Here is a 19,794-nt window from a genome sequence, read left to right as displayed (position 1 = left end):
AAGAGCCCAAAAAGTGGTGATGTGAGAGGCAGACCCCTCTTGCTGAAGTTGAGGCCTAAATTCTACCAGCATAAAAGGGGACAAAAAGGCTTTTAACATACCCAGGCACAATAACCAGACAACCACTGTGCCTGCAGCAAACAACCTCATTTCTGCTATAGACCAGGAGCTGAATTACTTTGGGCTGTCTGGTTCATGCAGAGCACTCGCTGCTGTCAGGCACACGCTGCCTTTCTCCTGGATGTTTATACAACGCGGATATAACAGCAACACAAACTCAACCTCACCTTTGTTGTTATTCAGATCTAATCTGAATCACCTGCCAGCTAAGCACCAGCATATGCAATTACAGAATAAAATCCAGTTTTCGTTTTTAACAGAAGATACATCGCTGTCCGTTTAACGAACCGAGCCAATCTCACCGAGGAGCAGCGCCCGCAGCTTCCTTTGTTCGCCGCTGATTCCCCGGGCCCCAGCTGCAAGCCGCTGATAGGATTCTGACACGGACACTTCATTCAAGCTGCCGCCGATCTCCAGCTCTCCCTCCGCAGCCCGGCCCGGCCTGGCGCTCCGAGATAGGCGGCTCATGGAGCTCAGCCCAAACCCCGGGATGCTCCGGGCCCGGCGGGACGGCGGAGGTGCCAGGACAGGGCACCGAGCTGGGCACGGCCCCGGCGCCAGCGGACCCGCACGGAACTCACCCGGACAGGGACGAGAGGGAAAAACAAGCGACCGGGACTCTGTCGCTCGGCCGGCACAGGTGGGCACACCTCGGTACAGCCGCGGGACCGCTGCGAGCGCCCGCAGCCGCCGCCTTCTCCCCGGCTCTGCAGCTCGAGCCATTTCCCCACCACCTGCGCTCGGTGCTGTCCCAGCACTTGCCGGCGCCGCTCGGGGCGAAGCCACCGACCCCCGCCGCCCCTCCGGCCGGCTCGGAGCGGCCCCGCTCCCCCCGCTCCCAAGGCCGGAGCATCCCCGGCGGGGACGCGCCCCGCGCTTACCGGCGCGGGTTCCGCAGCTGCACCGTCTCCATGTCGGCGACTCGGCGATCCCGGCGCTCCGTCTCTCACCGCCCCATGGCTCCCCGCCCCGCCGCCGCTTCCGCCCGCCGCCGGATGCCGCGGGGAGCGCCCACCCCGGCCCGGCGAGGGCGCGGCTTCCCGGGCGCGATGGCCGCGTCCCCCGGTGCGCTGCGCCGGGCCGGCAACGAGGAGTTCCGCCGCGGGCAGTACGGCCCGGCCGCCGCGCTCTACACGCGGGCGCTGGAGCAGCTCGAGGCATCAGGTACGGGCGCGTCCCGGGGCGGGGGGCCGGACCCCGCTGGATCCCGGCTGGATCCCCGCTGGATCCCCGCTGGATCCCGGCTCTCCCGCGCAGGGGATGCCGCCGCCGAGGAGCGCAGCGTGCTGCTCGCCAACCGCGCCGCCTGCCACCTCAAGGACGGCGCCTGCAGCCTGTGCGTGGCCGATTGCTCCAGGTGAGCGGGGCCGGGGTCACCGGCGGGCCGGAGGGCGCTCGGCTGCTCCCCCGGCCCGGCTGGGCGGCCGCCCCGAAGCCGCGCTGGCTCACCCCGCTGTGCCCCCTCTGCCGCAGCGCCCTCGAGCTGGTCCCGTTCGGGATCAAGCCCCTCCTGAGGCGGGCGGCGGCTTACGAGGCTCTGGAGAGGTACTCGCTGGCCTACGTGGACTACAAGACCGCGCTGCAGGTGGACTGCTCCGTGCAGGCGGCGCACGATGGAGTCAACAGGTAACGCCGGCAGGCGCGGGTCCTGCTGCCGCCAGCCTTGCTGCATCCCTGCAGCGCTGTCAGGAGCAAGCTGGGCCCCAGCTTGAGTAAAGCAAGGCCTGGCCATGCTCCCTCTATCTGCCTGAGCCCATAGGTCCTTTCAAGATGCTGCCTGATTTCTCTGGGACTGTTTCTGCTTTGCTCAGTGTCTGGTCTAAGGGAAATAATAAAATACCAGCTCTAGTGCCCTATCCTTTAAGCCTCTCAACGCTGACTGCATTTACAGGCTGCTGTAGTCCTGTTCTCTTCCTGGTGCTTTCTGTTTCCGTTCATGGCTTGCCAGACTGAGGAGTGAAATGCATGTCTCTTGCTCATCTGAGCACTGACAGCCCCAGCCCTTGTCCTGTGATATTTTTAGCCCTGCTGACACCAAGAAGATCTTTTCATAAATGTCCTGCCTGTAGAAGGAACCTAGTTGAGATGCATGTAAAAAGATCAGGGGAGAGGTGCTGTCCTTGGTACACAAACTGGGTTAAAAAGTGACCCTGCTGGCTACTGTGTGGCCCATCCAGCCAACAGCCAGGGTGACTGGGAGCGTCCCTTCCAGGATGACTAAAGCCCTGCTGGAGAAGGATGGCGTGAACTGGCGTCAGAAGCTGCCGCCAATCCCCACAGTGCCTGTTTCTGCCCAGACGAGGTGGAGCGTTCCTTCTCCTGGAGCCCCTGGGGCAAACACTCCTCCTGCAGCTGCACCACAGGGAAAACCAGGTGGGAGCATGCCCTTGGGCTGGGCACAGAGCCCTGCAGCTCACAAGGGTGATGAACAAGGCAGCTGCCACACCTGCTCGGTGTGTCTGCAGCTGGGGCTGCAGCCTGGAGAGACCCAGGCCAGGCTCTGCCACAGCCTTTTCGTTGATTCTGGTCCCTTTGATGTCTCACCTCTGGTATGGGGGTATTTGTTTTCTGGGATGCTGTGATGTTCTTGTTGGTTTTATGGTGTTCTGTATCCTTCCACACTGTTTCCAGACCAGACTGCTGCTGGCATGGAGAGAGCTCGAACTCTGAAGGAAGAAGGAAACGAACTTGTAAAGAAAGGAAACCATAAAAGAGCGGTTGAGAAGTACACTGAGAGTTTAAAGCTCAACCAGGAATGTGCAACCTACACCAACAGGTACTGCTCAGCTCTTTGCCCAAGTACTTCTTGGCCCTTTATAAAGGTCACTGTGGTACTTCTGACAGAGCTGTCTAACGTTTGTACCCAAACTAACGAATAAAACAAAACCACCTACACACATCCACCCCAAGTGCAGTCTCCCCTGTAGTGTAACATTCTTTGATCAGGTACTGCAAAACCCTTGGAGACACTGAAGGGCCTACTCCCTTCTGTCTGGACTCTGCCAGGACTGGGGTATTCTGAGTGGCCTGTGTTGTCCTACAAACCACAAAGTACTGTACTTAGAGTACTTCTAAGGCAGTTGCAGCAAGCAGAACACATGCTGCACTGGTATAGACAGGAACCTGCATCCTCAAACTGCAGGTTCTTTAGCTTCAGGGTCTTCAGCTTCAGAGAAGGTTGCTCTAAACATCCTCCTTTTTTTTTTCCCCTCTTTAAATCAAAAAAACATTTCCTTTTTTCTCCCCTCCTTTTAACTGAAATAAACTTGGGCTCAAGAAGTAAGATGACATAACGTGTGAGAATCAAGGCTGGTTTTGGAGCCCAGCCTTGTGCTCCACTGGGACCTGCTCTGTATGCTGCAGCAGTAGGTGCTGTTTTCAGCCAGAGATCTCTAACCAGGTATCTGTTTTGCAGAGCTCTCTGTTACCTGACCCTGAAGCAATACAAGGAGGCAGCACAGGACTGCACAGAAGCTCTGAAGTTAGATCCTAAGAACGTGAAGGCACTCTACAGGCGTGCTCAAGCATTTAAAGAACTGAAGGTAAGTCAGGAGTTTTTGAAGGGTTTTAGGCTAGGACTAGATGCCTGGTTGTGCATAATCAGAGCCATAGGTGTCCTTTAGAACTTGTTTCTGTGCTAGACAACACCTGCCAACAGGTAGCTGAGACCTGTATGGACTGAGAGAGCATTTTCTTTCACATCAGTATTTGGATCTCATGAGTTTTTACACATAGGTCCCATTCCTAGAGATGCTGAAAGCAGCCGTGTGTTGTGTTGAGCTTTATCTTTTTGTGTCTTGTGAGAAATTCTGGAGGCAGTGCTGGACTATGCAGTGCATTGGTCTTGGACTCAGAACCCACTTGAGTCATGAAATTATCTTCTCAGCCCTAGTTTAAGCATGTTTTAGAACAGCTACATCAATGCCAGGGCTTGAGCAGTTATAGAGAGGGAGTCAGAGGCTTACCTGGGTTGTCTTTGCCTCTGTTCCTGAGTAGTAGTTCTGCAACCTTAAACTGCATTTTTAATGCACTAACCCTTAAAAAATACTCTCTTTCTAGGATTACAAATCAAGTATTGCTGATATCAAGAGCTTGTTGAAAACTGAACCAAAGAACACAGCTGCACTGAGATTACTTCAAGAACTGAACAGAGCCTAGGGTAACCAAGCAACAAGGAAAGCTTTGTTTTCCACTGCAGGAGAAAGCTTTTTCCCTTCTCATGTTGTTACAGGGACCAATCTTGATGCAGGATCTGTATTGAAATCTATCTTCCACTGCTGCTGAGATATAAGAGGTTCTGTACCAGCATAAGGAATGTTAAGACACAATCTGTATCAAACTCTATTAATCTGGCTCTAAGATCATGCTTAGTTTTAATGCCCTTCCCTGGTTGAAGTCAACTTGCCTGTAACTATTGGTCTCAGGGACTCTTTCCATGCTGGCTGAGATGCATGTGAAGTGGCTGTTCTTTCTGAAGAGCTACAAACAGAGGGTTTTTTGTCCTTATTCAGGTGACAGTTTTGCTGCATTTGTGCTGCTATTACTGAAATAAGGTGGCTGCAAGAACTGCTGTAGTTGCCAGAGCACCACATACCCTTCTTGTAACAGGGGCACAGTTACTTGCACAGGGCTGAGCTTGTTCCCTCGCCCCCTTGATGCCTGCTGGCCCTCAGCTGGGTTCTGCTGCTTAGTGTGGCTGGGCAGATGTTTACAGTAGCAGCTTTCTTTAGTTATTCTGCACATTTAAGAAAACAGCAGCAAGTTAAGCCTGCCTTGTTACACTGTGCACTATTACAGATTCTGGGTGCTTGGGAATTTTGCAATGGTTTGTTTGTTTGTTTGTTTTAAAAACACTTTAGCTCCTCTGTGCCTTTTGGAGCAGTTGCTATGGGGTGTTACAGGGAGGAAAATTTTCAGTAACATCCCAGCTGAGGTCTGGCTTACTACTTCAATGCATGTTTATGCTTTTTGGTCTTCTCCTGATCTGGTATTGATGGCACTGATTTAAAATGGTAGGTAAAGAGATAGTTGGAGTTACTCTGTGAACTGTTAAAACCATTAAAGCCATGTTTATTTTCAGTTTGGAGCTGTGTTTTTCATGGGATGGAGGGTATAGGGGAACTGATACACTTCTTTAACCACTTCACACTGTCCCACCTTTTTGTCAGAGCACTTCAAGCACTGTACAGGGCCCTGCTCTTTCAGACAGTGGCCTCAGCTCTTAGTGGCCATTAAAGTTAGGGCTCAGAACAAGAAAGCCTATAGCTCTAGGGACACTGGGGCTGGGAAGGGCATGCCCATGGGAAGCACAGCACTGCATTAGGGTTTCCAACCATTTTTCACTTGCACACTGCTTCAGCTAGTAAGTCCAGGTGCTGGACAATGCTAGACCTGATCCACCTCACAGTAAAGGCCAGGAGATAGAAGCCAGCCCTGAAGTCAGGGTTCAGGTATCTTAGTTTCCCACCTTGCTTCTCCCAGCAGTCAGTGTTTGAGGCAGGTACTGCACCAATTAAATTTAGAGAGCAGACAATCCCTCTAATGCCATTAAAGACAAAGACTTCTTCCCTTAGCCTGACATTAAATAGCTTTTTGTAGGTCCCAGGGCTGTACTCCATCAGCTGTAATGGGCCAGAGCTTGAAACAACTCCTCCCTGAGGGGCACAAATGGCTCCATTCACTCCACTCCTGCTTCCAAGTGAGGCAGCTCCATTGATCCCACAGCCAGCATCTGCCCAGGCACCTTGGAGGTGGGATGGCTTTCAGGGTGGGGAAGCACACAGCAGCACACAGAGGAGCAGAGGAAGGTCACAGAATCCAGGAGCAGGACTGGCTTCACCTAGTCAAGAGCTGTCCTTGTAAGAGCCCTGCTGTTCCCTGAGGGCAGATTCCTGCCCTGTTCAACTGCAGCTCCCTGCAGCACCAGCATTCACCCTCCTTCCCCTCACAGCAACATCAGTGCTGTTTGTGCCTCATCTCCAAGGCTTTCCCCAGCAATACCACCGGGCAGGCAAAGGTCAAGCACAGCAACAAGAGACCACTGCAAGCTGGGGGGGGGCACTTCTGCTCCTGACTCTCTTGTTCCAGCCATGGTGCTGCTGTTCATGCAGGACACTGCCCTGGTGAGCAAAGGGAGTGCTGTCCACAGGAGCAGCTGGAGAGGGTTTGTCACAGGGACACACCATCTGCCCCTTTCACAGCAGCTGTTCCAGACTGGAGCCTCCAGACTCATATTTGCATTGCTGCTCCTGCCCTAACTCCCTAAAGCCTCAGACTTCCCCAGGAGTCCAGCCGGGGAGCTGTTCTGAAAACTTTCCAGCCAGAGATCCAAGCGCCAACTTCACCTTTTGCTGATAAAAAATTTCAAGACCCTGCTCCTTGTTCAGGTCCTTTCTTAGGCTATTCCAACATTCCTGTGTTCCTGGCCCCCACTCTGCATTCCCTCTGGCTTTACAGAGCATTCACCCAGCCCAGCCATCTGAGATCATAGGTGTTGTCACAGGCACACCTGAAAAGAGGCTGCAGCCAACCTAACCAACAGCAGAATGAAGTTTACCTGTACAGGCTTATTCCAGCTCCTTACATGCACTACATTCATGCAAATAAACATTTTTCCTCTAGAGACAAAGCAGAAAAACCTTCCAGCCAGTTACACTTCGAGAGAAATAACAACTCAAATGAAGGTCGGGTATATTAAGCTAATTAAAGTCCTTCATAAGCATCTCACTGAGGAGAAGATATAAACAGCACACAGTTCAGGCTGAGGAATCCACTAAGAGGAAAATAAATATTGAAGGAGGTCAGAGGAAGAATTGGCAAAATGAAGGTGAGAAAAAGGAATGATGAGAAGCCCCAGGGCAGAGTCCCAGTCGAGCAGGAGCAAATGTGTAAACTGTTCTATTAAAATGCTGGAAGGAAAACAAGAGGTAGGAGGGGTGACTCAGCAGGGAGCTGAAGTGAGAGTATGATACAGCACAGAAGGAAGATTGAGACACCACCAGCAGTACACAAGCTGCACAGAAAGAGGGTGGGTGGTGCTGGTGGAGGTGTTCTCCTGCTCCTGCCAGCTCAAGGAAGCAGTCAAATGAGGTCAGTGCATCGCCAGCCTCAAGCACCAAGGAGCTTCTGGGGACTGAACTAGGAAGAGCAGAGGATTAAGGCCAGGATGATGACAGCAACACAGAGAGCAGAACACAGCAATAACAGGTCCCAGCTACAACTGTGAGCAGGGAGCATCCCAGTGGGACATGATGTGGTTTCAGGCCCTTCAGTGACTCCTTGACACCACTGGTCAGGAACACATTGGAGAAGCAGCTTTTGATTTACAGCTACTGCACAATACCTCAAAAGCTGAATTTTGTGCACCACAGACACACACACAGCCCCCATGTGACCAGCAGAAGATATTCAGGGGCAGTCCTGCAGGAGTACAAGGTCCATTACAAAAGGAGAACCACAGGAAGATGACACCTTCTAAGAGGAAGTTTAAAACAGCTATCTAGAGAGGATAAAATCCAGGTAGATTGTATGAAATTTGCTTAAATCCATCCTCCTAAGATTCAGAAAGAACTTTCTGTCAGCTCTCAGGACTGCCACCCCACCAGCATCACAAACTTCAAACACTAATTACTACAGCCTGACCCACGTCCATCCCTCCACCTGCCTGAAACAAAGCACTGGCTGTCCTTGTGCCAAGGGAACTAACCCATGCTTCAAGGGTGGAAGCATCAGTTCTTTATTAGTGTCAACTACATGAACAAGTAAAACTACATAACCCAATAAATTCCCTAAAATGGTGATTCAGCAGCAGCAGTTATTTCCTGGGCAACTGACCCAGGCTGGGTTCCACACTACATTTCACAGGGTGCTTTCAGTGGTGAGAAGAGATTTAAAGTGGGGATTTTTACAGGTGCAGAAGGAAGCAATTCTACGAGGTTTACAACATATACAAACAATAGGATGGGGCACTGAAGACAAGCCAGGGTCTCTGTACAGGTATAATTCCAACAGCATGGTGGGGTTGCTGCTCCTGTTCTTCAAAGGCAACATTCTTAGGGCTCACTCTCAGTCCCAGAGCCTACAAGAAACAGAGAACCCCCAAATAGAGTTTTCAAATGCTAAAGGAAGAATTTCAACCAGACAAGATGAAATTCACCTGAACTCAGATTACACACAATTTCATTTATACCACAAGTCAAGAAAATACTACCTTCAAATATAAGGGCACATGAGAGCCTCAATTGCTTGTTAATGTGTCTGTCCCAGCTGCAGCAGCAGGACCAGCTCTCCTGATAAAGCCCACAAAGGATATTTTATAGGGTATCTCCTGCCAAGATTCTGATTTAAAAAAAAAAAAAAAAAGTCCCAGGAAAGATTGTGCTGGTCCCCACTATACCCACAGAAAAGCAAGGTCCTTTCCCATCTGCCTTTCTGGTTGCACAGTCATTGCCCTCATCAACACAGAAAAAAACCCCACAGAACAAGGTCTCTGCAGTTGGACTAAGTCTGGAAAACGGAGGGTGCAGTTTAAGAAACGGAACATTACAGTCAAAGATACTTTTGTTACTCATCAAACTTTACCTGGTTTGGATGAGAAACTCAATCCCCAGTTTCAGAGTGAGAAATCAGAGACCCTGAGCACACCATGCACAGCTCCCAGCACCCACCTGGAGTCACTGCAGGAAGGCACTGCCCTTATGGGATGTGTCCGTGGCCTCGTGTGCTTGGAGAACAGCGACTGCCTCCTTGATCTTACAACAGAGAACACAAGGAAGGGGAAGTTGAGTTGCTCCAGTGGAGGAGTGCACTGCACCAGGAATTCAGTATTCCAGGTCCCGACTTGGTCTCTGCACAGAACCACTTCCAAGAGGTAAAGGACTTAAATTATAATTATAAAATCCAAGTCTGCTGCTTCTGCAGGAGACTGATCAGCCCAAAGACATTTCCTGTCTCTTCCCAAGGGAAATTCTGGGGCTTCTCTGCAGGTAAAGCTGCCTGACACCACCCAGCAGAGCCCACACTCCTCCAAAATAAAATTAAAAAAAAAAAAAAAAGTCAGTGAAAGGGTGAAAGTGGATCCTGCCTCAATCAATTCACTGCAACTGGAACCAAAGCTAAATATTCAACAGGGTTAAGGAGGAAACTGAATAAACACTGCAGAGAGGCAGCATTTATCTGCTTTCTATTCTCAGGAAAGAGCATCTCCCCGTCTCCTTCCAGGGAGCAACACCCAACCTGCTTTTCCCCCTTTTACTTCCCAGTCACTTCCAAACCACCCTCAGAGCTTGTCCTGTGCTTTCAGGGATCTGCTCCAAGTTTCTCCTTTTGCTGAAGGTGGATGACACTGGGTATGGTGACATCACTGGGGTTCCTTCTTCACTTGAAAATAAAACCAGCAGCTCCTTGCTCTTCCCCTGGCAATCCATGTCCTGGGCCCCTCTCCTGGGCTGGGGTCACCCTTCCTTGCAGCAGCAGGGAATCAGCCCTTGGGAAAGGGATGTGTTTGGCCACCGAGTGACTCCTACCTTGGCGTGCAGGGAGTCAGGGGACTCCATGAGCAGCAGCAGCTCGGAGCTGTCCATCTCCAGCAGCATCCCAGTGATCTTGCCAGCCAGCAAGGGATGCATCGAGCAGACCAGAGGGTAGAGGCGCTCACCTGCTCCAAACACCAGGAAGGACATCAGCACTGTGCAAGCCCTCCAGAGTTTTCAAACCCAGTGCAAGCCCTCCTGCCTTCTCAACTGAGAAGGGATACAAGGGTGGTGATGGGGGTGGAAAAGTCACTGCTCACAAGCAAACCTACTCCAGCAAGTCCCAGCAGCAGGAAGCTGCTGGGTGAGGTCAGCAGCAGGCACCTGCACTGGGAGCAGGGCAGTGGAACAGGGATGCTGCCCACACCTGCCCATCAACATGCAGGTGGAGGTGCCAACTTCTGCAGGAGCTGTTCCCTCCTGGGGAGGAAAGAGCCAGTCTGTGACCTGCTGTGCTTTGGCCAGGCCAAGCCCATGGGGCAGATGGAGCAGGGCACCTCCCAGCAGCAGGACAAGCAATGCCCTCCCTTGCCAGGGCACTGCCCACTCCACCATGGGACACCTGAAGCCCAAGGGCTGTGTGGCAGAGCTCACCTTAACCCCTACAGCCACCAAGCTGTTCATCAGTGACCAAGAGCAGCGATGGCTCAGAGCCCAGGGGAACCACAACCACCTTGGCACGGCCTGGCAGCACAGGCAGGATGGATGGAGCTCTTTCTCTCTGCCAAGCTTTGCCAGACACTGTCTCACTGCCAGGCAGCTCACAGACAGGGAGTGGTTTTGTTGCTCCCATCCAGTTCCACCACAGACTGAATTTATGGTTATCTTTTTAAAGCAGTGTGATACCAGAGCAATCCCACAGGCCTTACAGCTTCTCCTAGCAGTTGGGTCTCCCCTGGTGCATGCAAGCACACGTGCCCTCACAACCCCACAGCTGGACCTACTCCAGCAGAGCAGCCGTGACACCCACCGATCATTTGCTTCTGCTCCTGAGGAGGGGCTGCTGCAAGCATGGATGCTGTCAGTGGCTCCTGCCCCTGGACACACACAGCAGGTTCTACCACCTGGAGAAAAAAACAGGGAAGAGCAGCAATCAAAGGCTGGAATGATGCAAAAGTTACCTGGCTTTCAGGAACACTGCTGGATCCTGAATGCCATGGGGCATTTCACCCTCCCGAGATGCTGACGGAGGCTCTGGCTCTGTCTGTTTGTATCCAAACACCAGCTTCCAGGAAAGCTGGAGCCAGGCATCACAGCTGTGTGGCTACTGGATCCACAGCCCCAGTCACTCCAGCAGGCCCCGGGAAAGGTTCCCATAGCACCAGACACGGAGCCACGGGGCTGCCTGGGATCAGCAGCTGTGTCATCACAGAGCAGGACCAGGACTGTCACACTGTGGTGGCTGCAGAGCTCTTACCTGCGGGGGCACCACGGGTGGCAGGTGCCCCATGGGCACGTTCCTGACGGCCGAGGAGTACTTGTAGGCACCCCGTGGCAGGGAGGAGGAGGAGGAGGCACCCCGAGTGCTGACCGTCTGTGTCCCGATGTTGGCTGCAACGGGGACGAGAGTATTTGCAAGGCAGAGCCCTTAAACACATGCCTGTGCCATGGAGGCTGAAGCCACAAGGGCAATGTGCTCATCTGGAGGGCCTGAAAAATCCCTCATGGGCTGAAAGCAGCCCCCAGGTCAAAGAGAGCTTCTCCAGGACAGGCAGGGCAGTGTCACCCTGCTGGCTGGGGTGGGCTGATGTTGAGCAGAGGGCAGGAGAGTTTATAGTTTATAGTTCTCTCCTCCAGAAATACCCATCTGCATCAGAAGCCAGAGGATGGGAACAGCACTGAGAAAGGTGGGCTGCAAGACCCCAGCTCACCTTGGTTCCCCTCCTGCAGGGAGGCGAGGGCAGAGGAACAAGGGGACAATAACAACAGGAGGGAGGAGGAGCCACAAACAGCCCTCCTGGTCCCCCTGCTCACTTCAGCAATAAGGCACTCAGTGCCAAGGATGACCCTGGGCTAAATCCCATGAAGCTGGGAAGGCTGCAGGCAGATGCTGCCCCAGCAGATGGTCCTGTGCAGAGGGGACACCCTGGGACACAGGGACAGCCCCAGAACAGCAAGGCACTGGGGATGCCAGCAAGGTCTGGTTCCCAGCTCCAAACGTGTCTAACACGTGTGTTTTATTGGAGGCTTAGCCTTGGTAGCAGTTCATCCAGAGCCTGGAAGATCTCCTGCCTCTTCCCCAGAGGTCCTCTCCCACCCTCCACCTGAGTCCAAGTACTAAGCCCAGCTGCCACGGCTGCATCACCATCTGCTTTAGTGAACATGTTCAAGGAGCAGCAGCCAACAAAACCAATGTGCATATCAGAGACTTGCCCCACTACCTGGAAGACCACAACCTTCCCCAAAAGTCCCACACTTTTTCACTACAGGCACTGCTCCAGGCCCACCACACCCAGGGGCACCATCGGACCCCTCCACGAGCAATCCCACGAACTGATCCATCCTCACAGGAGACCTGAGCTCAGAGTGAGCACCTTTGCCACTGCTGCGATGGCCCAGCCGGGTCCTTCCCCACTCACCCATTCTCTGGGCCTGGGGGAGCACCCGGGGCACCTGGGTGGAGGCCTGTCTCGTGGTGCTGATGTTGGACAGCAGGCGCCGGGGTGGCACAGCAGCCCTCAGGATGGGGGTGGCTTCAGGATACACTGCTGCAGAGATGGAGCAGACACATGATAAAACTCTTTATATATAAGCAATAAAGCTTCTTGGTAGCACAGGCATGGAAGGAGACACGGGGGGAGTGACTGTGGCCGGGGAAAGCTCAAGAGCACCTCTGGTGTCACCGGTGACATCTCATCACCCCGTGCCCATCACCATGACTCCTGAACACTTCTGCAGGACAACTCCCCATGGCTACAGGCTTTGTGCTGCTTTTAGAGAACCTTCAGTCCCTGACCAAGCCCAGTTCGTGCTGAGAGCCCCCAGGGAGAGACAGGGTGACTCACAGGGAGGCCGGGAGGGCTGAGCACTCCAGCGAGTAGAGGGGCGGACTGGGACAACAGGGCTGGGGCCGTAGAAGGCAGCTCTGGCTTGTGGCTGGGAAAGGAGAACACATTATCCAAGGTGACTGGGGAGCTGAGCTAGAACTAACCTAGAGCCTCTTGGTGGCTGCTGCACAAAGACAGACAAGCCAAAGCCACGCTCTGCAGCATGCCAGAATGCTCTAAAGACCAATCTCCAGCCCTGCTGCCAGCAGGTTCTGCAGCAGCTCCACTTTTCTCCTCCCCAGGAGCTTTTGCACCCCTGTAACCATTCTCCCTCCCCTGGTTTCATCAGCAGACTTGTTCTCCATGCTCACACCCTCCCACCAAACCCACTGGTCCCCCACGGGCATGTGCCCAGGGCTGCACAACCCAACTCTGCTCCTCAGCCTGACTGCTGCCCCCACCCAGGACAAACTTGGGGCCCTGTGCGAGGCTGCCCCTGGGAAGCAGGACTCACCTGGGGGATGGGGGGGAGGAAGTACCCTGCAGGGGTCTGGAAGGAGCCCAGGAGAGGGCCGGGCAGGGCCCTCATGGTTGCCAGTCTCTGCATGTACTGGTTGGTGAGGATTGCTTTCCGCTCCTCTTTCCTTTGAGCGAGCGCAACGTAGAGAGGCTTAGTGCTGACAATCCTTCCATTCATCTCCGTCACGGCCTTGGTAGCCTCTTCTGGGGAGGAAAAGCACACAAATCCAAACCCTTTGCTGTGGCCACCGTCTGTCATCACCTAAAATTGGATTAAAACAAGACAGTTAAGTCCAGAGATCGCTGCAGTACCCACAGAGCACGGCACAGGGAGGGGTGGGAGCCTCCAGCCACAGGCAGCCCATTGCAGCCCCCACATCCAGGGTGGGATGGATGGGGTTGCACCTCTCCAACAGAGAGGTTTCTCTGGGGAAGGGGAAGATTTGATCAAGGAAAACCAGTAGGTTTTGGAAATGAAGATGGCAGAGTCTGGACCAGCCAGAGATCTGGAGCCTGTGACTGTCCAGGGGGGAGGGTCTGTGCCCCAGCCCACAGACCAGCAATGCTGCAGGGCTTGATGCTGCAGGAGCCAGCCAAGGATGGGGATCAGTGAGATACTGTGTCCTGCCAAGGGCCAGGCAACATCTCTCCCTGGCAGGTTACAGGTAGCTTAAAGGCAGACCACCCTCTGCAATAGCCTTCAAGAGAAGCCTGACACCAGTCTTGATGAAAAGATTGACACTTGAGATACAAGCCATCAGCAGGGAAATGTAATTCAATAGGATGATAACCCCAATCCATTTCCAAGGGCTGAGCACACCAGCTGACTGACCCCAGGAGCCCCAGTCCCTCACCTTGGCACTGGTGATGGTGCCATAGGGGGAGAACTCCTTCCTCAGCTTCTCATCATCTATCCCATCATCCAAGTTCTTCACATACAGGTTGACCCCCTGCAAACAGGTGAAAAAAGCAGCTTGAGATCCCAAAATTTACAGCAGCTTGTCAAGCTGGCTCTGTGTTTAACCAGTAGCTCAGCCAGAGGGTGGGACATCCCACAGAGACATCCCTGTGAGATGGGATGCAGGAGCAGTGACATGGAGAGGGCCTGGAGTGTGTGTGTGCTCCGCTTGCAGTACAGACACCCCGAGTGATGAGGGCACCCAGACCATTACTGTGAAGCTGCTCCAGGACTCGGGAAGCTGCCTCTCCCAGGCTAATATTTTCATTTCTGCTAATGAGCAGGAGCATTTGTTCACCTGTCTACACCATCCTAGGTTTAGATCTTTCTCCTCTTTCCCGATATTGCCTCCCAGGACATTCCCAGGCAGTGAGTGGACCCCTGTGCAGGTTTTTAATTGCAGGATGGCCCCAGCACACTCATCTGTTCTGGAGAGCCCTGCGCTGTCCCCAAGCCAAGGACGTCCTTGGATGTCCAGGGCATATCCCTGCTGCAGACCTGCGGGATGGAGCATCCTGCTCTCCCCTTACCTGGTACCTGCTCACTCGCTCCTGCTTGATCTGCTCAAACTTCCTCTTGAGCTCGCTCTGGCGCTCCAGCCGCTTCTGGGCTCTGCCCACGTACACCATCCGCCCGTTGATCTCCTTCCCGTTCATGTCAGCCACCGCCTGCAGCGCAGGGAAGGGCTCTGGGCTCAGCAGGAAGCAAGTGGTCACAGCTCTACTCTTCACTCACCACCCCAGTGCAGCCCCACCACAAAGAGACCTGCTCCCCCTTGCCAGGTCCCGGTACCCAGTGCCAGCACCCAGGCGAGCACAAAGCCGGTGAGGTTCCCCCTGAGGACAGCTGGGAACATCAGCAGGCAACAAGCCAAGGGCCAAGAGGGCAGTGAGGAGCCTCTTGCCTTCTGGGCTTCTTCGTGCTTCTCAAAGTTGACAAACCCGAAGCCCTTGGAGCGGCCGGCACTGTCCATCATGACCTTGACACTCAACGTCTTTCCTGCAACAGGGAAGGAAAGAGCCACCTAAAGGATGCCCGCCAAGGGGGTGCTGCTGGCACGTGGCACCATGCTCAGGAGCCACCATGAGATGCCAGCCCAGCAAGGAGACTGGGTGGCCATGGCAGCAAGAGCCCAGCAGGAGGACAGACAGCGGGATCCTCAGGAGGCAGGGACAGGGGGCTGTATGTTGGTGAGGGCAGTCCCTCCCACTCTGGGTGCTGCTCTCACTGCCTTTGGCTTTTCAGCCTCTCCAGCCAGTGCACTGAGCTCCTTTGGCCAGAATTCTCATCACCTTTATACATGAACACATATACTGGGTTTCTGTGAAGGATATCCACAAGTTACCTGGGATGACACTGACCAAGCACGGACAGTATGGTCCACAGGTTGGAACAACACTAAACCCCATCACAAGAGGCATCCTCCAGTAACAGGTTAAACTGAAAAGCCTTTTAAATTCAGACTCAACATCTCTTATTCCCAGGCTATAACCAGCCAGCATATAGGGGTTTTTTAATTATCTTGAAACCAATCAAAACAAAAATAAGTTGACCTTTGTTACTCAGGAAAGAAAAAAGCTACTTTTTTCAAGAGAGCACCTAGTACAAGTTATCCTCCATCATAGCAGGAAAGCACATGTAACATCCTGGCAACTGAAGTGACTGCAGTCCCTTGATGGGGGGAGGTTTAAACAAGTCAGATCCCTCTGAGAGAAGGGCCTGCTATTTCAACCAAGCACTGTCCCCAGCTCACTTTCCAGTTGCCCCAACTCCAGGTTTTTAGATGAGGATACTTTGCTTCAACAACTCACCAAACTTGGAGAATATTTCCCGCAGTCTGTCATCATCCATGTCATCCCCAAAGTTTTTGATGTAGACGTTGGTGAACTCCACCACCTTCGCCCCAATCTCTGCCTCACGCTCCTTGTGGGATTTGAAGTGGCCAACAAACCTGCAGGAGGGAAGGAGAGGACCTGAGAACCTCCATGTCCCCTGCAGAGCAAAGATGGACACAGGCACATCTGTCTCATTGCAGGCCAAGAGAGACTCCATCACCTCAGGCCATGCTTTGCTCATCCACAAACCCACCATGTGTTTCACATCCAGCAACTTCAGCATGTCCCACTCGGGTGTTCCCCTACCCAGCTGCCCCTTGGCACTACCAAAAGTAGGGATGTCATGCCAGGAGACATCAAAAGACCCCAAGGATGGCACCAAGTGCCAGCTCTCCTCCTCCAAGTTATTCCCAAGCCCTCTGGGCATCCGCTTGCCTGTGTGGGAAGTAAAGAATGAAGTGATGCAATGCAAGCAAGAGCTGAACAACAAAACCTCTTCCTGCCCAGATTATCTGATGCCAACAGCTGAGATCAAGGACCAGCCCTGCTTTGTGGGCACTTGTTACACTGCCTCAGCAATAAAACCCAGCCTGGGGCTGGACTCCTTCCCCACCATCGGGAAGAGCTCCAAACCCCTATCACACTTCCACCAGCACCGACTGTGAGTGACTCATTCCTGGAGAGCAGTGGAGCTGCTGTGCCCAGCAGGGAGGGGAAATGGGGAAAACACAGAAAGCAGCACAGAAAGCACATGGGGAAAACACAGAAAGCAGCACAGAAAGCACAACAGCATCCGAGCAGGGCGGGCATTTGCTCCCATGGGTGCACCAAGGCAAGGGAGGAGCAGAGCCAAGTGCAAAGCCCAGGAGAGACTCTTCTCTCCTGCACTTACACCTTCCGGTCGTTGAGCAACATCCCATTCATGGTCTGGATGGCCCGAGTCGCTGCCTCCTGAGTCTCAAAGTGGACAAAGCCATAGCCACGGGATCCGTTCTCATCACAAACCACCTGCAAATGCAGAGCAGGGGGGAAGGGGAAAAAAAAGCAACCAAAAAACCCAAGAGGCAGACACTGTTTTTCTCCATGTTTGCACATGATTAAGTCACAGGAAAACCCATCCTCATTTTCCAGGGGCTTTTCCTCTCCCTGATGCCCTGCTCCCATTGAGGCTCAGCTGTGTTGGGGTGTTTGCAGCAGGTCAGGGAGGCAGGAGATCCCAGGGCCAGATCCACAAATGATACCCAGGAGCTTATGGCTCCCCAAGCCCCCCATACCATTGATGCACTTGGACAGGATGGCACAGGACATCTCTGGGAAGAAGGTGGGGTGGGGGAAAGTGCCTATTCCGAGGGGAAGCATAGCAAGGCTTTTTGGCTTCAAAGCAGGTGGGAATTTAGAGGAGATGTGGGAAGTGAAATGAGAAAGTGAATTCCAGCTGGCTGGAGCACACTGCTGAGAGCAGGGGCAGCTCTGCAGCAAGCCCTCTCCTGCAGGGCCCCTGGGAATGTGTACCTTGCATGACAGGATGTTCCCAAAGGCAGAGAATGTGTCATACAGGGCTTTGTTATCAATGGAGTCGTCCAGGTTCTTGATGAAGATGTTTCCAATCCCTGACTTCCTGAGCCCAGGGTCCCGCTGGGACCACATGATGCGGATGGGTCGGCCTTTGATCACCTCGAAGTTCATGGTGTCCAGGGCTCGCTCAGCTGGCAAAGAATGGGGGGAGAGGAGAGTAACAGAGACAGATCTCCTTCAAATCCTGCAGCAGCTGAGGTGGGCACAGGAATCAGGGATACTGTTGTAGAGGAGCTTGTTAACCTAAACGAGATAGGCAGCTCTGCCTCCCAGGGAAGCCCATGCTCTCCTTCCCTCCCCTCCAGCCACACCACTCCTTCCTAATTAATTGGGTTGTTTCCTCTCCAAAGCATGCCTGACTCCTACAGGATCATCCATTTCACTGCAAACTCCAGTTTGGCAGATGCCCAACTAATTTACCCAATAAGGATTTTTGTCTCCAGAGCAACTAACCAAACACCCTCCCATCACTACTGCCTCACTTCAGCATGGAACACCTTTCAGTTGCAGCTCAGCATCATGGCAATGCCTGCCAGGAAAGGGCCCAACACTGTGAGCCACTGGCTGCCCCAGGGAGGGGCATCTCCACAGCTCACGGAGGGGGGTAACTATTGAAAGTCATCTTCCTCTCCTCTAAGCCCAAAGCCCAGCTGACACATCCTTTCCCAGTCCCTGAGAAGAGACTGCAGTGGGATGGGTCCCACTCATTCCATTAGTTGCAACCAAAACTCAAATTAGTGGAATATTGCCCAAGCCCCAGCAGCTGATGCCTCCATTCAGGTCCTTCCTCTCGCACTGCCCACCCTTCCACCCCTCACACAGCCCAAGCCCCCGCTGTGAGGCCGCTCCTCAGAGCTGTGTCCCAGGGAACAGACCATCCACAGGCTGCTGGAAGTTGATGTAGGCGTAGCCCAGTGACCGGCGCGTGGCAACGTCGCGACACACTCGGATGGACATGATGGGCCCGGCGGGTAAGAACTTCTCGTAGAGCATGGCTTCGGTCACGTCCGGGTGCAGGTCCCCCACGTAGAGAGAGGCCAAGGGATAGCCAGGGCCGCTGGCGTTCATGGTCGCCCACGGAGCTCAGCTGCAGAGGGAGACACACCCGAGGCTGCAGGTTTCAGATCGCCTACAGCAACCACAGCCACGCCCTTCCCTTCCCACCAGCAGTGGTAGGAAAAGGAATGCCCGATGGAAGTTACCAACCCGAAATTTTTCAGCACATTTCAGTGTTGGTGCAACAGCCAAGCTGGGATGACCCGCACATCACAGCTCTTGCACACCCTGGGAGCAGCCAGGGGAACACAACACACCACACACACTGACCTGCTCCTCTCAGCACTCAAACCCCAAGAGAAATAAAATGGAGTTTAATTCCTCAGAAGGTAAACAGCCTTTCTCCAGCAGAGACCTTTTACTCCTTAACGGCTCCCTCCAGCCACAGCAGACACGAGGAGTGTGGGTTTGCTTCCATGCCCGGGAACAGACCTGCAGCCCACGCCACTCCCTGCAGCCAACCCCATCATCACCAAGACAAACACGGGGTTTTAGCCAGCCCTTCCCAGTTTCTCAGCTAAAGTCCCTGGAGCAAGCAGGAAAACTGATGCTCAATCTCTGTCTAGTTTCAGCTGGGTATAAAGTGTGTGGACATGAGAGTCACTGCCTGAGACCCCCAAGGTACTGCCTGGGAACATAGAATTGCATCTCCTGCCCTAAAAGCTTATAAACCCACCTTTGGGGCTCTTACCTGAAAGCTCAAAAGACTTGAGACGCTTGTTTAGAAACCTACAGATATCCAAAATAAACACACACACACACGCTCAAATGAGAGGTGCATCGAGAACAGGCAGGGCAGCCACGCACCGGCTCCGTGACACAGCCCCGCTCCTGGCACAGCCCAGATGCGCCTCCCAGGGCCCCCCCAAACAAGGACAGGGTAACAGAGCAAACCCGGTGCCCCTCCGCAGCCAGCGGGGCAGGGATGGAAGGGGGATCAGGCGGGGAGGAGGCGGCGGAGCGGAGAACGCCGAGCGGGGTCGGGCCGGGCAGAGGCGGCACAGCCCGCGGGGATTGCCCGGCGGGGCCAAGGGGAAGCTCGCACGGCCGGGCCGGGCCGGCGGAGAAGCGCGGGGCTCGGCGGGACCCCCGGCCACCCCCGCCCCGGAGCAGCCGCCCCGCCGGCCGGAGGGTCCCGGCCCCGCACTCACGCCGAGCGCTCGGGCTGCAGCTCCGCTCCGGCTGCTGCTGCCGCGGGACCCGCCCGCCTCTTC

General features: G+C 54.0%; 3 protein-coding genes across 4 annotated transcripts in view; 1 reads left to right on the top strand and 2 right to left on the bottom strand.

Annotated features, from left to right (window-relative positions):
• The window catches only part of STK4 (serine/threonine kinase 4), a 45,018-nt gene extending 43,849 nt beyond the window's left edge, over positions 1–1,169 (bottom strand). The window contains exon 1 of one of the 2 annotated variants that reach the window (XM_039383061.1): positions 1,002–1,169. In XM_039383061.1, coding sequence (XP_039238995.1) covers positions 1,002–1,033 — 32 coding nt within the window. In that variant the 5' untranslated portion in view covers positions 1,034–1,169. The remainder of the gene's footprint in view (positions 1–1,001) is intronic. The other variant, XM_027745858.2, reaches the window with a different exon arrangement.
• Positions 437–5,199, top strand: TOMM34 (translocase of outer mitochondrial membrane 34). Its single transcript, XM_027745860.2, has 7 exons — positions 437–1,284; positions 1,378–1,477; positions 1,594–1,746; positions 2,333–2,493; positions 2,752–2,896; positions 3,536–3,662; positions 4,180–5,199. The coding sequence occupies exons 1-7, from the start codon at positions 1,032–1,034 to the stop codon at positions 4,276–4,278; spliced, it is 1,038 nt and encodes a 345-aa protein (XP_027601661.1). The 5' UTR covers positions 437–1,031; the 3' UTR covers positions 4,279–5,199.
• A 2,643-nt stretch (positions 5,200–7,842) lies between these two features.
• On the bottom strand, positions 7,843–18,601 carry PABPC1L (poly(A) binding protein cytoplasmic 1 like). The gene is made up of 15 exons (XM_027745883.2): positions 18,400–18,601; positions 17,462–17,655; positions 16,842–16,957; positions 15,926–16,065; positions 15,019–15,113; positions 14,645–14,782; positions 14,011–14,106; positions 13,152–13,418; positions 12,656–12,746; positions 12,230–12,355; positions 11,068–11,201; positions 10,621–10,714; positions 9,645–9,775; positions 8,787–8,870; positions 7,843–8,197 (listed from the first exon to the last, which is right to left on the bottom strand). Exons 1-14 carry the CDS (start codon positions 18,590–18,592, stop codon positions 8,793–8,795), a joined length of 1,893 nt encoding a protein of 630 aa, XP_027601684.1. The 5' UTR covers positions 18,593–18,601; the 3' UTR covers positions 7,843–8,197; positions 8,787–8,792.
• Between the last annotated feature and the right edge of the window lie 1,193 nt (positions 18,602–19,794).

This window comes from Pipra filicauda, unplaced genomic scaffold (genome assembly GCF_003945595.2).
Source record: "Pipra filicauda isolate LSUMZ 115617 unplaced genomic scaffold, ASM394559v2 scaffold299_size895176_pilon, whole genome shotgun sequence".
In the NCBI taxonomy this organism is placed as follows: Eukaryota; Metazoa; Chordata; class Aves; order Passeriformes; family Pipridae; genus Pipra; species Pipra filicauda.
Note: the sequence above shows the minus strand (reverse complement) of the source record. Positions and strands in the feature narration are given on the sequence as shown.

Excerpts from the sequence above, each read along its gene's own strand:
- TOMM34 (XM_027745860.2), top strand. The coding sequence starts at position 1,032 with ATGTCGGCGACTCGGCGATCCCGGCGCTCCGTCTCTCACCGCCCCATG. Across the intron at positions 1,285-1,377 it reads GGAGCAGCTCGAGGCATCAG|GGGATGCCGCCGCCGAGGAG; the intron begins GTACGGGCGCGT and ends TCTCCCGCGCAG. Across the intron at positions 1,478-1,593 it reads TGCGTGGCCGATTGCTCCAG|CGCCCTCGAGCTGGTCCCGT; the intron begins GTGAGCGGGGCC and ends CCTCTGCCGCAG.
- PABPC1L (XM_027745883.2), bottom strand. The coding sequence starts at position 18,592 with ATGAACGCCAGCGGCCCTGGCTATCCCTTGGCCTCTCTCTACGTGGGG. Across the intron at positions 12,747-13,151 it reads TCCTCCCCCCCATCCCCCAG|CCACAAGCCAGAGCTGCCTT; the intron begins GTGAGTCCTGCT and ends CTCCTTTCCCAG. Across the intron at positions 11,202-12,229 it reads CCCCCAGGCCCAGAGAATGG|CCAACATCGGGACACAGACG; the intron begins GTGAGTGGGGAA and ends TCCCCGTTGCAG.